The 12673-nt window shown below is 36.6% G+C and overlaps 1 protein-coding gene across 1 annotated transcript; it reads left to right on the top strand.

Moving 5' to 3' along the window:
• The first annotated feature begins 2635 nt into the window (after positions 1 to 2635).
• LOC148855606 (putative disease resistance protein At4g33300) lies at positions 2636 to 12393 on the top strand. Its single transcript, XM_088982529.1, has 5 exons — positions 2636 to 3453; positions 8400 to 8800; positions 10565 to 10917; positions 11037 to 11254; positions 11403 to 12393. Exons 1-5 carry the CDS (start codon positions 2808 to 2810, stop codon positions 12227 to 12229), a joined length of 2445 nt encoding a protein of 814 aa, XP_088838655.1. The 5' UTR covers positions 2636 to 2807; the 3' UTR covers positions 12230 to 12393.
• Positions 12394 to 12673: the final 280 nt, after the last annotated feature.

Below are 12673 nucleotides of genomic sequence, written 5' to 3'. Positions count from 1 at the left end.
AAATTCATTCCCAAGATACAACAGAGCTTTGGGCGAGAATCTGCAATCAGCAAAGTTGAAGAGTCTCCAAAGAGACCTTCTGGGAGACTATAGTAGACCGGACTGAGAGAGAGAGAGTAAATTTCGAAATTGTGTGTTTTGGAGTCTGATTCATGCTTCTTAAATAATTTGTGAAGAGGTATGAAGAAAAGGTAGGTGCTGGTTTAGAGAAGGCACCTTGAACAGTCATGATTTCAAAAATTGCGACTGTTTAAAAAGTAGTTAACAGTTAGTGACCGTTAACTTTGAATTGTGCCTCTTGATCACACCCGATCAAATCGTGACCGTTGATCTCATCAACGGTGATCAATGGTCAACAACGCACCAAAACCAAAGCCACCCATCGCGAGCCATGCAAAGTGCGAGCAAAGTGTGCCTCATTGTGCCACGCACACGCGTGCGCGCGCATTGCGTGGTATCGAATCCCCATAATCTCATCTACTAATTCTAAGGAGTATAAATCAGCTCCTATTGAAATACTGAAAACAAAACTTATAATTTTCCAATTGGGACAAGTTCAAAACTGAGTTTTGTAAAAGAAAAAACTGATTTTTCAATCAAGTGTGCAGGTGCAATTTCTCATATAATTGACCAATCAAACCCATTGGATTTAATCTCTTATGAGATTAAAATCCAGCATTTATAATGAACATGGTTGATAAAGAAAATTAGATAACACATGAAGGGTATTTTTATCTTTTTACATGCTACTTAACGTATTTTGTAGGGGTGAGAAAAAAAAAACGAAAAATCAAACAGAACTGAAAAATCAATTAACCGAACTAGTTGGTTTAGTGTTTTATAAAATCGAAGGTATCGGTATAGTTTCGATTAACCAATATAGAAAACTGGTGGTTAATCGAACCAATTACCGATATACATGTATTTTTATATTATATATATTTAATATTTTTCATATATTATAAATTAACAAATATGCATTATATATAAATATATGTTTATAATATATGATATATCATTTATTATTTAAAATATAATATTTTATACATTTATAATTTTTATTATATATATTATAAAAATAAAAAACCAAAAAATCGATGAACCGAACCGGTCAACCAGTTAACTAATTGGTTTTGGTTACCGCTTTTCTAAAAATTGATAGTACTGGTTCAATTACAAAATCGGCCCACTATTCAATGAGCACCCCTAGTATTTCAAACTAAGCTGATAGTTTTCAAGAGTTCAGATACTGCAATGACACGTTTGAAAGTTCAAGTAATAAAGCAGGACTACCCGTAAGGATGTATTTGATTGCAATGTAAATAAATTTACACAGCCTCTGTGATGTCCTTTGTGACTATCACCGCTTTGAAACCAAGGAATTCGAAGAAACCAGCTTCTGTGATTTCCTTCCTTCCGCTTCTTCTCCTGGTTATAATCTTACACGTTAACAAATTAGCGATTTCGAACCACTGTGAAAACAGTGAGAAAGGGAACTGATTTTAGGTATGAATAATGAAGTGGAGCCTCTGTTTAAGTTCGCGCCAAGCATTTTCATGGCAAAAGAAAAGTGAACTGTTTTGGGTATTAATAATGAACTGGTTTTGGTTAATTGATAAAGAAAATTAGATAATACATGAAGAGCATTTTTATCCTTTTACATGCTATTTAATGTATTTTGGACTAAATCGATAGTTTTCAGGTATTCAAGTACTTCAATGACACATTTGAAAGTTCAGGTAATAAAGCGAGACTACCCTTAAGGCTGTGTTTGGTTGCAATACAAATAAATTTGCTTTGATGCAAAATTATGACAATGCAAAGATTTAAGTGTAAATTCTGACTTATTTTTGTTTCAAATTTTATAGCTTATTTTATTTAATTGCATACAAATGAAGTAAATTAAGACATGAAACATATAAAATAAAACCCAAAACAAAATTAAGATTTCGTTTGATTTGTAGTTGGAATCGGAATTGGAATAGTCTATTCCTATAATCTATTTGGTATAGACAGGAATTATAATGGGAATTAAAATCAGTATGAATAGGATTTCATTCCCAAAAGAGGGGGCAGGCAGCAAAAATGAAAATGAGATTCTGATTCCGCCCAACCAAGCAATTGAATTTGAAATAGCGCATTCGGATTCCAATTCTAGACCCCTATTCCTGCAAACCAAACGGAACCTCAATAAGAATTTGCATTTAAGCCATGTCCTTGCATTCTCATGTATTTTTACTATTTCAAATAAAATTGTACTACAACCAAATACCGCTTAAAAATACAGGGTGCTTGGAATTTTCCCTTTTTCTCTGAGCCATGTCCTTCCACTCATCCACTGTGTTACAGTATGATGCTCGACACGCGTGATAATGACGCGGTTTGTTAGGTATCCGTGCGCTTGATAACGGAAGTGTTCGCATTAGATCCGGATTTTTCGGCCGGAGCATGTATTGCGAAAAAGTCGTTTAATGAAAATGTATTTGGAAATTCACTTTTCTGCTTTTCTGTTATCCAAGGTCTCACGTCGTCAAATCCAACTGTAGAATAGTTGAAGAGCTGAATGGTTTGCATTAATGATTCTGACTCCTGAACAGCCCATTAATTAGCGATTAATGTTTTATGCAGTAGAATTGAACTGGAGATTCCCAGCTAAATAAACAAAGTCTGAAAAGGTCGTCTGCCGACGACTTTGAGAAACAAAGTTTGAAAAGATCACACTTCCGTGGAGGAGAAGAAACAAATTCACAAATAAAAGACCTTGAGAAGCAATTCCAGTTTTGCTCTCCTTGATTGTTAATTCTCTCATGGCGGCGTCATTGCTTGATGGGGCTGCAGTCGGGGCTGTGGCATCGGAGTTGCTGAAGTTGATTATAGAAGAAACGAAGAAGGCTGTCCAATTCCGGCAGCACCTAGAGCGGCTCAAGTACACACTTGAAAACGTAAAGCCTGTTGTCGAAAGGGGAAAAGCATTAGGTGATCAGTTAACAGATCGGCCGAGGCCCAATGTTGTTAAACTTGTTGAACAGTTGAATAAAGGGAAGAAGTTCGTCACAGAGTGTGAGACGATTCCCAAGTGGAACTACATCAAGAAGTACAGGTACTCAAAGAGGTTTATCAAGCTGGATGAATCTCTGAGAAGCTTCTTTCAACTTGATGCACAGGCCGATATCTGGTGCATTACCCAAGAGATTATGGTTGAAGTCAAGGAACTGACTCACAGGGTTGGTGGATTGAGTTTGGGAGAGAGAAATGGTGGTGGTGGGTTCAATAATTCGAATTTGTGTGCGGTTCCTGGTCTCCCGAGTCTGACTGTTGGATTGGATGTGCCTCTGAAAGAATTGAAGATAGAGTTATTTAAGGAAGGTGTGACAGTGGTGGTATTATCTGCTCCAGGTGGATGTGGCAAGACAACGTTGGCATCCACGCTATGCCATGATCAAGAAGTAAGAGGTAATTGACAAGAGTCCTCCCTTCCTAGCTAGTTTCATGCATTTACTAAGATTTTTTTTTCTCCATTGGACCCATATATTGGCTTAATTATTAAGTTCTGAAATGGGTTAGAATCTGAGTTTGATATATCTGAATGTGATTTTCTGGATTTTAAATGGACAACAAGGATCTGATTTGAATACTAGATCACTATGGAACCAACTAATAAAAATAGCTTTCACATGTCTTTGTACTACAATTTGGTTAAAATTTAGTATATATCCAAATAAGTTTACTAATATTTGTTATATTTATACATGTATATCATCACCATTATCACCATTATACATGTATAGAGTCAGCTACATGATGAATCCTCAGAGGTTGATCTAGGACATTTGATCAGTGGGCGCATATCACTGGTCTCACCTCTTACACCTTGTACGACTGTGAAATAACCACACTGACTTCTACATAGATCCGCCACTTAATCCTCCTGTTTTTCCATTCCATTATGTTCACTATCATAACTAATATTGTTAAATTATGAGCATTTAAATAATTTCTTACTACTTTAGCCCATGCCCTTTTTATTGTTCTTTTGTCTTGACAGTAAACATGTCTTGTTTAATAATTGGAGTTGTAGGGAATTTTTAGATTTTTTTTTTGATAGGCTAGGCAATTAAGATTTAACATGACTAGTAAGTGCTTGAATTACACAAACTTCATCTAGGGTAAATTATATTACTTCCCCTAGGGTTTAGGTCAAATGCTAAGACCTCCCCACGGCTTTACCCATTAACTTAACTCCTTTCGGTTTGGGATGATTGCTAGTTTGTTACCCCCCCACTCCCACCTGCCCATATGATCCTAGGGATGTCAATTGATCAAGCCCAACCCAATGGACCTGAATCGATTGGGTCGGTTTTGGTTCCAGGAACTGAAACCGATGGATTGACTCCAGTTCTTGATATATTGTCTCAATTATTATCAATTCGAAATTTGTTCCACCTAGTCCCAAACTAACTCAGATTTGATCCGACATATATATATATATATATATATATCTTAAATGTATAATATGTTAAATAAATTAATATATTATGTATAGTATTTTCAATAGGTTTATTATAATCGGGTCCATTGGGTCAGACCTGATTGTCCTGAGAACTTGTCGGTTTGGTTCTAGGTCCTTAATAATTCTTATCCGGTCAGTTCTAGTTTTACCGACCCAACCCATTAATAGCCCTATACAACCAGTTTTAGGGATGGAAAGTAGATTGTGTAAACAAAAGGGTCATTTACTAGAACACCCCTTATAGTTTCATGGATATACTTAAACATATCTTATAGTTTTCATTTTACTAAAACACCCCTATAGCAATCTCTTTACTTAATCGGCATTTTCACTCAGAAGTGTTTGTTTTTCCATCTGAAAATAGTAACACTATAACCTAAATTGAGTGGGAAATGCTCAAGGGCATGTTCTCGGGGCTGTTTATTCCAAAAGTACCCCTAATTCTTCTTCATACAAAAAACAAAATTAACCAAAGTTGTTGGTATCTTATTAGGGGCAAAAATGATATTTTCATTTTCTTTTTATTGAATTTATGCAAATGGACGTTAAGGTTAAAGCTGTCATTTTCCAGTGTCATCTAATGGAATGTCGATTAAGTAAACCGATTACAAATTATAAGGGGTGTTTTAATAAAACACAAAGTATAAAGTGGGTTTTAGTAAATCCATGAAACATAATAGATGACCCTAAACAAAAATACATTCATTTATAATATTTGAAAGGACCATTTTTTTTATGCCATGGTGATAATGAAGGAATGGCCGAATGGGAAATGGAAAACAAGTTCAACAAAAAGATAAAAACATGACTAATATTTCATCATCATGAACATTTTGGTAAAATCTCTATTTCCGTCTTAATTCTGTCTCTTCTAATAACAAACTCCCTCTAGTTTCATAGGAAAAGGGGTATAAGTAGGCAAATCAACCCGAGAAAACTATAAGTAATTTACCCATTTTCATAACACTTTTCTAACAGTCGGTTAGAACTGTCAACATGAAAATAGATCAAATGATCCGTACGTTTTGAATAAGGCAATATTATGATGCCGGAAAAGTATGATTCTGGATTTAAACCCGTACATTTTGAAGAATTTGATATCAGTTGATTGTTTAAAAATCTTTAGGTATCATGCCTTGCCAGACATAAATAAATGGTATTCTAAGTTTTTGGAGAACAAGAAGCAGTTCTCACGTCCTGTATTCTGGGACCTCGGTGGTCTATGCTCGGATCTGAAGCAAGGTTTTTAAAATCGATCCGGAGAGCGAATTGGTCAAGGTCCGCTTTTTGGCTCGAACGGTTGATTCGTTCTAATAAAATATAAAAAATAGTCAAAACCGTTCAATTGGTTCAAACGGTTAATTGCTCGGGTTAGTGGTTTGTTGAGCAAAATCAACTGTTCTTGAAAAAAATCCAGTTTGAAGGAAAAATGGTCTGACCGTTTTCCAGTTTTTTTTATTCAACCGTCCGAGGCTCTCTCTATGTTACAGTTAGCTGGGGGCAGGATTCTATTCTTCTTCAGCAACAAGTTGGAAGCGGTGACAGGTGATGGAAGACGGGCCTAATCGCTCGTCTCCATTGAAGACGCATCGCACTGCAGAGATGGTTGTTTGTCATGTGGAGGAAGAAGTCTGCAACTAGACAGCTAGCTAGGGACCAGAAATCAATGGTGATGGACTTGAATTTGGAGGTTGGTCATGGGGCACTGTTCAAGGAGTTGGGTGACGCCCTCAGGGTTTTTGTAGGGTTTGACTCAAGGACAATGGAGCTCAGCATATTCAATCATCAGAGGGGAGATTTACAGGGCTCAGAATCTGGAGGCCGAATTGGTAGTGCTTTCAGGGTGCATGTTCAATAGATTCTAGGGTGAAACTTCCCCAGTTTCAGGAATTTAGGAAGGCAAAATTGAAGGTAATGGGGATCGTGAGCAGGCTCAAAGTGCAAAGAAGATCAGGTGCTTTGGGTAGATGTCGGAATAATCACTATTCACTAGTGTTGAAGGGGGCAGTGAGTTTCCCACCAGTAGACCTGTTCATGGGCCGGCCCGGTCCCTGGATGGGCTTGAACATGTATATAGGCCTGCGGGCTTAATCTCGGGCCAAAAAGCCTAGCTCGCAATAAATTCGAGCCGGGTTCGGGATTTGTCAAAATAGCCCGGCCCGGCCCAACCTATAAATAAGCTTAGAAAACCTAGTTGAATACCCCTCTTTTTTTCACCGCTTTCCCTTCTTTTTCCAACCAAATTCTTCTTCTCCACATCCTCTTTCCCTTCTTTATATATATTTTTTTAATGTAGATAAATACTGATTTATATTGATTATTGAATAGGGAAATTTTCTAATTTTTTTTATTAGGTCGGGCTCGGGCTTCGGTCTTTTTATTAGGGCCGGGCTCGGGCCCAAGTTGTAGGCCCATTGGTCGGGCCGGGCTCGGGCTCAGGCCTAACATATTTCTGTTAATGAATAGTAAAAGCTCAGTTCGGCCCATGAACAGGTCTACCCACCAGGCAGAGGGAGGCGAGTGTGGGATCGGCAGGAGCAACCAAAATGGTGATGATCCCGATGATGGAGGATGTTTGATTTCCTGCTGCAACAAATGATATGGTTTTAAATTCCAATTTTAATTTATTTAGTTTTACATCTAGGTTGTTTTTGGTGTTGTTGGGATTCACGTGTGAATAGTGTATAAAAAGTGTATCACATTGGAAATAATGAGAGGTGCAACGAATTAATATACAAAATTGACCCAGTTTTGAGTTGCAAAGGCCATTGGAAGGAGTTTGGCTGGTTTCTAATGACTTGGGGAAAGGGTAGAGATTAAGATAGGGTAAATCTTAGAAAAGATATTGGAAGGGTTGAGCAATTCATATGAAGAGAAAATTTGAAAAATAAGTATTTTGGTCAAAAGTAACAGCATGGATATTTTAGACATTTTCATGCTTCCTTTTAGAAGATTCTAATAGAGGGAGTCTACTTGCAACTATGTCAAAAAATTCAGGAGAGGTGATTGCAATTTGCCCATTAAGATATGGTTATCTTGTTATGATAATTAGGATGAAAGGGTAGAGATTAAGATAGAATTTCAATTGAATTAGGAATTTTCAATGTATAAATACTCTTGTATTTTCTATCTCAATACAAATTTATGAGAAATATATAGTGCCACATCATGTAAGTGTTATTTCAATTACAAAAATACATGTCTGAAAAAGATCAAGCCAATGTTTTAGGTAGAAACAACATATCATGTAAATGTTATTTCAATTAGAAAAGTACATCTTTGAAAAATATCATTTCAATATTTTAGTAGAAATAACAACTTGTTTAAATTTACTCAAAACATTTTCAAAGTGTTTCAATTAGAAAATCTCTCTCAAAAATTTGTATTGATTAACCCAAAACACAACTGGCGTTGCAATGTCACTGTGCCAAACACCCCTTTAGTAGGCCATACGTGTTTTAGGAAGTCTTATACCGCATAGTATCTGCACCCCACAGCCGATGTCAGCTGTGTATTGAGAATATCTTCCCATCACAAGTATGAGAAATGTGCATATAGGGCACACTCTGCAGAGTCTGGATTTCCTACCCACATAACATTGCAGCTACACATGGGGAACATCTCATAACTCTTACATATTTTGTGGGTAGGAGATCGAATTGCACTCTGTAGGCACCAATCTAAACTCATTTTTTTGTAATGAGCTCTGCCAACAAACAAATAAAGTCAAACCAGAATCAGAAGTAAACCAGAATTTACGCTAAGCCCATTAGCACTAGCTGCCATGCATTTATTATCCTATATTCCTATATATTCTTTTGTATATTTGCTCTCTACACTGGAACATTGATCTGTCAATTGTAAATGTCTTTGTACTGTGTTTGAGCAGGTTTATTCAAGGAAAATGTTTACTTTTTGACCATTTCAAGTACACCTGATTTGAAGACAATCGTACAGAGATTATATGAACAGGTTACCGGGCGTTCACCGATCGAATTCCAAAACGAAGAAGATGCAATTAAGCAGCTGGAAGACGAAATGAAAAACAAACTAGATGACATGCTGGTGATCCTAGATGATGTTTGGTCAGAATCAGTAGTTGATAAATTTCTCTTCAGAACAGAAAGATACAAGTTACTGGTAACATCAAGGATGAGATTTCCATCTAAGCCAACACATGATATGAAAATGTTGAGCCATGAAGATGCAAAGAAGCTTTTCTGTCATGAGGCATTCTCTCAGATAGAGAATCAGGAGTGCGAGATGATAGACAGCGAGCTTGTAGACAAGGTGTTTTATATATCTATCTGCTCTGCCTACATGGATGCAATACATAGTAGCACATATATGCACCAAAATGCAATTCTTTCATTAATATTCTCTGAGCTTTATGATATATAAGAATATATCCTTTTATGATACATAAATCCAATGGGGTTTAATTGATCAATCACATGAAAAATATATCTACACACATGTTTTGGAAAATAGCTTTTTATCTTATTAAAACCAGTTTTTAACTTGTCCCACATTGGAAAATTACGAAAGTTATTTTGAGGTTTTAAATAGGAGCTTATTTATACTCCTTCGAAATAAATAGGAGAGTATGGAGACTTGCTATTACACAACACGTATGCATGTGTGTGTGTGGTGCAATTAGGCGCACTTTGCTCACACCCGCATGGCTAGCAAAGGGCGACTTTTTGACTTTTGGTGTGAGGCTGAATGTTGATGTTTTAACAGTCACGATTCGATTAGGTATAATCAAAAGACACTATTCAAATTTAACAGTTATTAACTGTTAACTGACTTTTTAACAGTCACAATGTTTGAAATTGTGATTGTTTAAAAAGCCTTTTCTGAATTAGCACTTTTGTCCCATAGAGGTTTCTTCGGAGACTTTTCAACTTTATTGGTTGCAGATTCTCACCCAAAGCTCTGTTGTATCATGGAAATAGATTTGACTATAACCCAACAACAAACTTAGTGGAATTGAGTGGGGGCAAATAATGTTATGAAGACAATGTCTTCAGACATGCCTTAGAGCTTCTCCTCCAAGTTTCAGTGACCCAAATTCCTAACACTTTGAATCTCTTGTATGCTAAAATAAAACCTGTATGTTGTATGGGTTAATTGCATAGCAACCTTTAGGATCAGTTTGGAAAGGAGGACAAATACAAATATGTTCAGTATATATACTCCTTCCAAACTGAGTGTTACCAAAAAAAAAAACATATAAACCAAGTAATTTCCTTTTTTTTTCCCATTAAAAAATGAGAACTATCCATTCTTTATCAACAAAACAAGGAACACAACCTTTAAAAGACCAAAGTTTGCTCTGAATCTTCTAATTAGAAGAAGATAATGATATCTAATATGCTTCTGGATACAATTTTAGCAAATTCCATGGTACGAAACATGTTTTATGACACAAGCATTGGGAAAGCACTTCAGGCTGTAAATGCTGCATCCTCATGCATGTTTGCAAGATATTTACAACCTGAGCTACAATAGTCTTGACGTGCAACATTTGTTGCCAAAGATTGCATGAATTACAACCCTACATTGATTTTTTTTTTTTAGTTTTGATGCAGCAAAATATGTTTCCATACCAGATTGCTCTATAATTTATTTTCACCTATACAAAACAAGCGGCTAAAGATTTTTGAGGTTGTACAGGTGGGAGAATCAGTGCTATGATCAAAACATTTCCAATTCATTCACTTCATTGATATCAATATTGTGCCATTATGATAAACTCGGTGAATATAATATAGTCCTTGTTGATAATGATAAATATGGGAATATTTTGTTGTAATTGAAATAATCTCCAGAAATGGTCCTTGTTGAACTTGGTGAACATATAGTCTACATTTTGCAAATAACTAGAAAGAAAAGGCACCTAGGATAACTTTATCCTTTACGAATTTGAGTGATAGATCATCTATGAGTTATTCTAAAAGGGTTGCAAAGTATTTAGTGATGGGTGTTTACTTTCTTCCCTGTTTGCTCAATCTGTATTGATGAGTTGTGTTTGGTGGCACTAAATTGCAGATAGTGAAAGGTTGCAAGGGATATCCACTTGTTCTTAAAGTGATTGCCAGTTCACTGAAGCAGAAAAAAACAATCATATGGCGCAATATGGAGAGGAAGTTATCAAACAGTTGCTTCAATTTCGACATGAACAAAGAAATCTTAAATCGTCTCGCAACCAGCTTAGATTTTGAAGATGATACTGTTAGAGATTGTTTTCTTGACTTTGGTTCATTTCCTGAAGATCAAAGGATCCCCGTATCTGTTCTTATAGATATGTGGACTGAGCTCTATGAACTAGATGGAGATGATGCATATGTCAACCTCCTTGAACTTTACACACGGAATCTTCTTAATCTGGTTGGAACAACAGGGTATGTTGCATTATACTTTCGAACTGCAGATAAGAGGAAACAAATCAATATATTCCATTGTTGCTTCTTCTTCTTGGTAGTTAACCAACTGTTTCCTCAACCATTGATGATTTTAATAGGCAAGACGTATCTGAACTTTTTGGCTACTTCAACAAGCAGTACGTTGTTCAGCATGATCTACTTAGAGATTTGGCTATCTACCAAGGTAAGGAGAAGCAGAAAGACATTAAAAAGAGTAAGAGACTTCTAATGGAAAGAAGAGAAGATGCCCTTCCCAAGAGCTGGCATGCAGAAACTGATGAAAGCTTCAGTGCCCGCCTTGTCTCTATTCTTACAGGTGACTCATATTTGTTCTTTTGGTTCAGCTTGGAAGAAGTATACAAATATGTAGAGTGCAAAACCTTATATTTTGTATGCATTTGCATCGTAACTGCTGCTTCACCTTGTTTGTACATATAATTTACATTCTAGGCTATGGATTTTAGGTGAGAAGTTTTCCTCGAGGTGGTGCCACATGCAAATTCCTGAAGCTGAGGTTCTAATTCTGGACTTCCTAGAGACAAACTACTCATTACCCTCATTCATGGAGAATATGGGAAAGCTGAAGGTTCTCATCATCACAAATAATGGACTCAGACATGCCAAACTTTGTAATTTAGAGGCACTTCATCATCTATCCCAATTGAAGAGAATCAGGTTAGAGAAAATTTCAGTTCCTCCCCTTTCTGACATTGCAGTATCCTTGAAGAATTTGCAGAAGATATCGTTGGTTATGTGTAAAGTTGGACAAGCCTTAAGGAAATGCAGTCCCATAATGCTGCCAAATCTCACTGAGCTTGAGATCGACTATTGCGATGATCTAGTGAAACTGCCACTGGGGATCTGTGATGCTGTCCACCTAGAAAAGATCAGTATCACAAATTGTCATAGTTTATTCACACTTCCAGAAGAGATTGGGCGTATGAAGGAGTTGAAGGTGCTAAGGCTGCATGCATGTACGGAATTGATGGAGTTACCACAGTCAATTGGTGGCCTCCAAAAGTTGGTGTTCCTTGATATATCTGACTGTGTGAGCTTGAAGAGGTTGCCGAGAGAGATGGGTGAGTTGAAGGAGTTGAGAAAACTCGACATGAGACGCTGCCCAGTCAAGGAATTGCCAAGGTTAGCCTCTGGCCTTCAAAATCTAGACACTGTGATTTGTGATGAAGAAGCAACCTTTCTGTGGAAACCCCTTCAGTCCCATCTCTCCAAACTCAAGATAAAGAAGATTAATGATGAAATAAGTTTGGAATGGCTTGGAAATTTAAAATGAGGAGCCAATGAAAGAAGAATTCTGCTAGAAAGCAAGAAGGGACATTTTTAATGTACTTCTGTATTGCATTCATTTCCATAAGATGGAGAAAATTAAGTGTGTCCTTACTGGATATTTTGATTTTTCACATCATTTATTTCAGAAATATTCATCAGTTTTGCTTAGGCTTTCTCTCTTGTATTTTCTATCAAACCAAATACAGCAGTAAGGAGAGTTTGCATCTACCGCGGCTATGGTCATAGCAAAATCTTGCCACCATCCAATAAGTCAGACATGCTAGCAAGAGATGGTGCATTAAGATATGTGGCCATTATTCAATGCTTAAGGCCCTTCCAATTTCCAAGAGATGGCCATGTTCAGAGCATATGATTCGGAGCTATGCACTATTAATAATTAACTTTCCCTTGACCCTTTTTTCCTAGAATGCTGGTTGCGGAATTTGAT

The sequence above is a fragment of the Nelumbo lutea genome, chromosome 4, assembly GCF_056320005.1.
Source record: "Nelumbo lutea isolate HS-2025 chromosome 4, American lotus-T2T, whole genome shotgun sequence".
In the NCBI taxonomy this organism is placed as follows: Eukaryota; Viridiplantae; Streptophyta; class Magnoliopsida; order Proteales; family Nelumbonaceae; genus Nelumbo; species Nelumbo lutea.
Note: the sequence above shows the minus strand (reverse complement) of the source record. Positions and strands in the feature narration are given on the sequence as shown.

Excerpts from the sequence above, each read along its gene's own strand:
- LOC148855606 (XM_088982529.1), top strand. The coding sequence starts at position 2,808 with ATGGCGGCGTCATTGCTTGATGGGGCTGCAGTCGGGGCTGTGGCATCG. Across the intron at positions 3,454-8,399 it reads CCATGATCAAGAAGTAAGAG|GTTTATTCAAGGAAAATGTT; the intron begins GTAATTGACAAG and ends GTGTTTGAGCAG. Across the intron at positions 11,255-11,402 it reads CCTTGTCTCTATTCTTACAG|GTGAGAAGTTTTCCTCGAGG; the intron begins GTGACTCATATT and ends TATGGATTTTAG.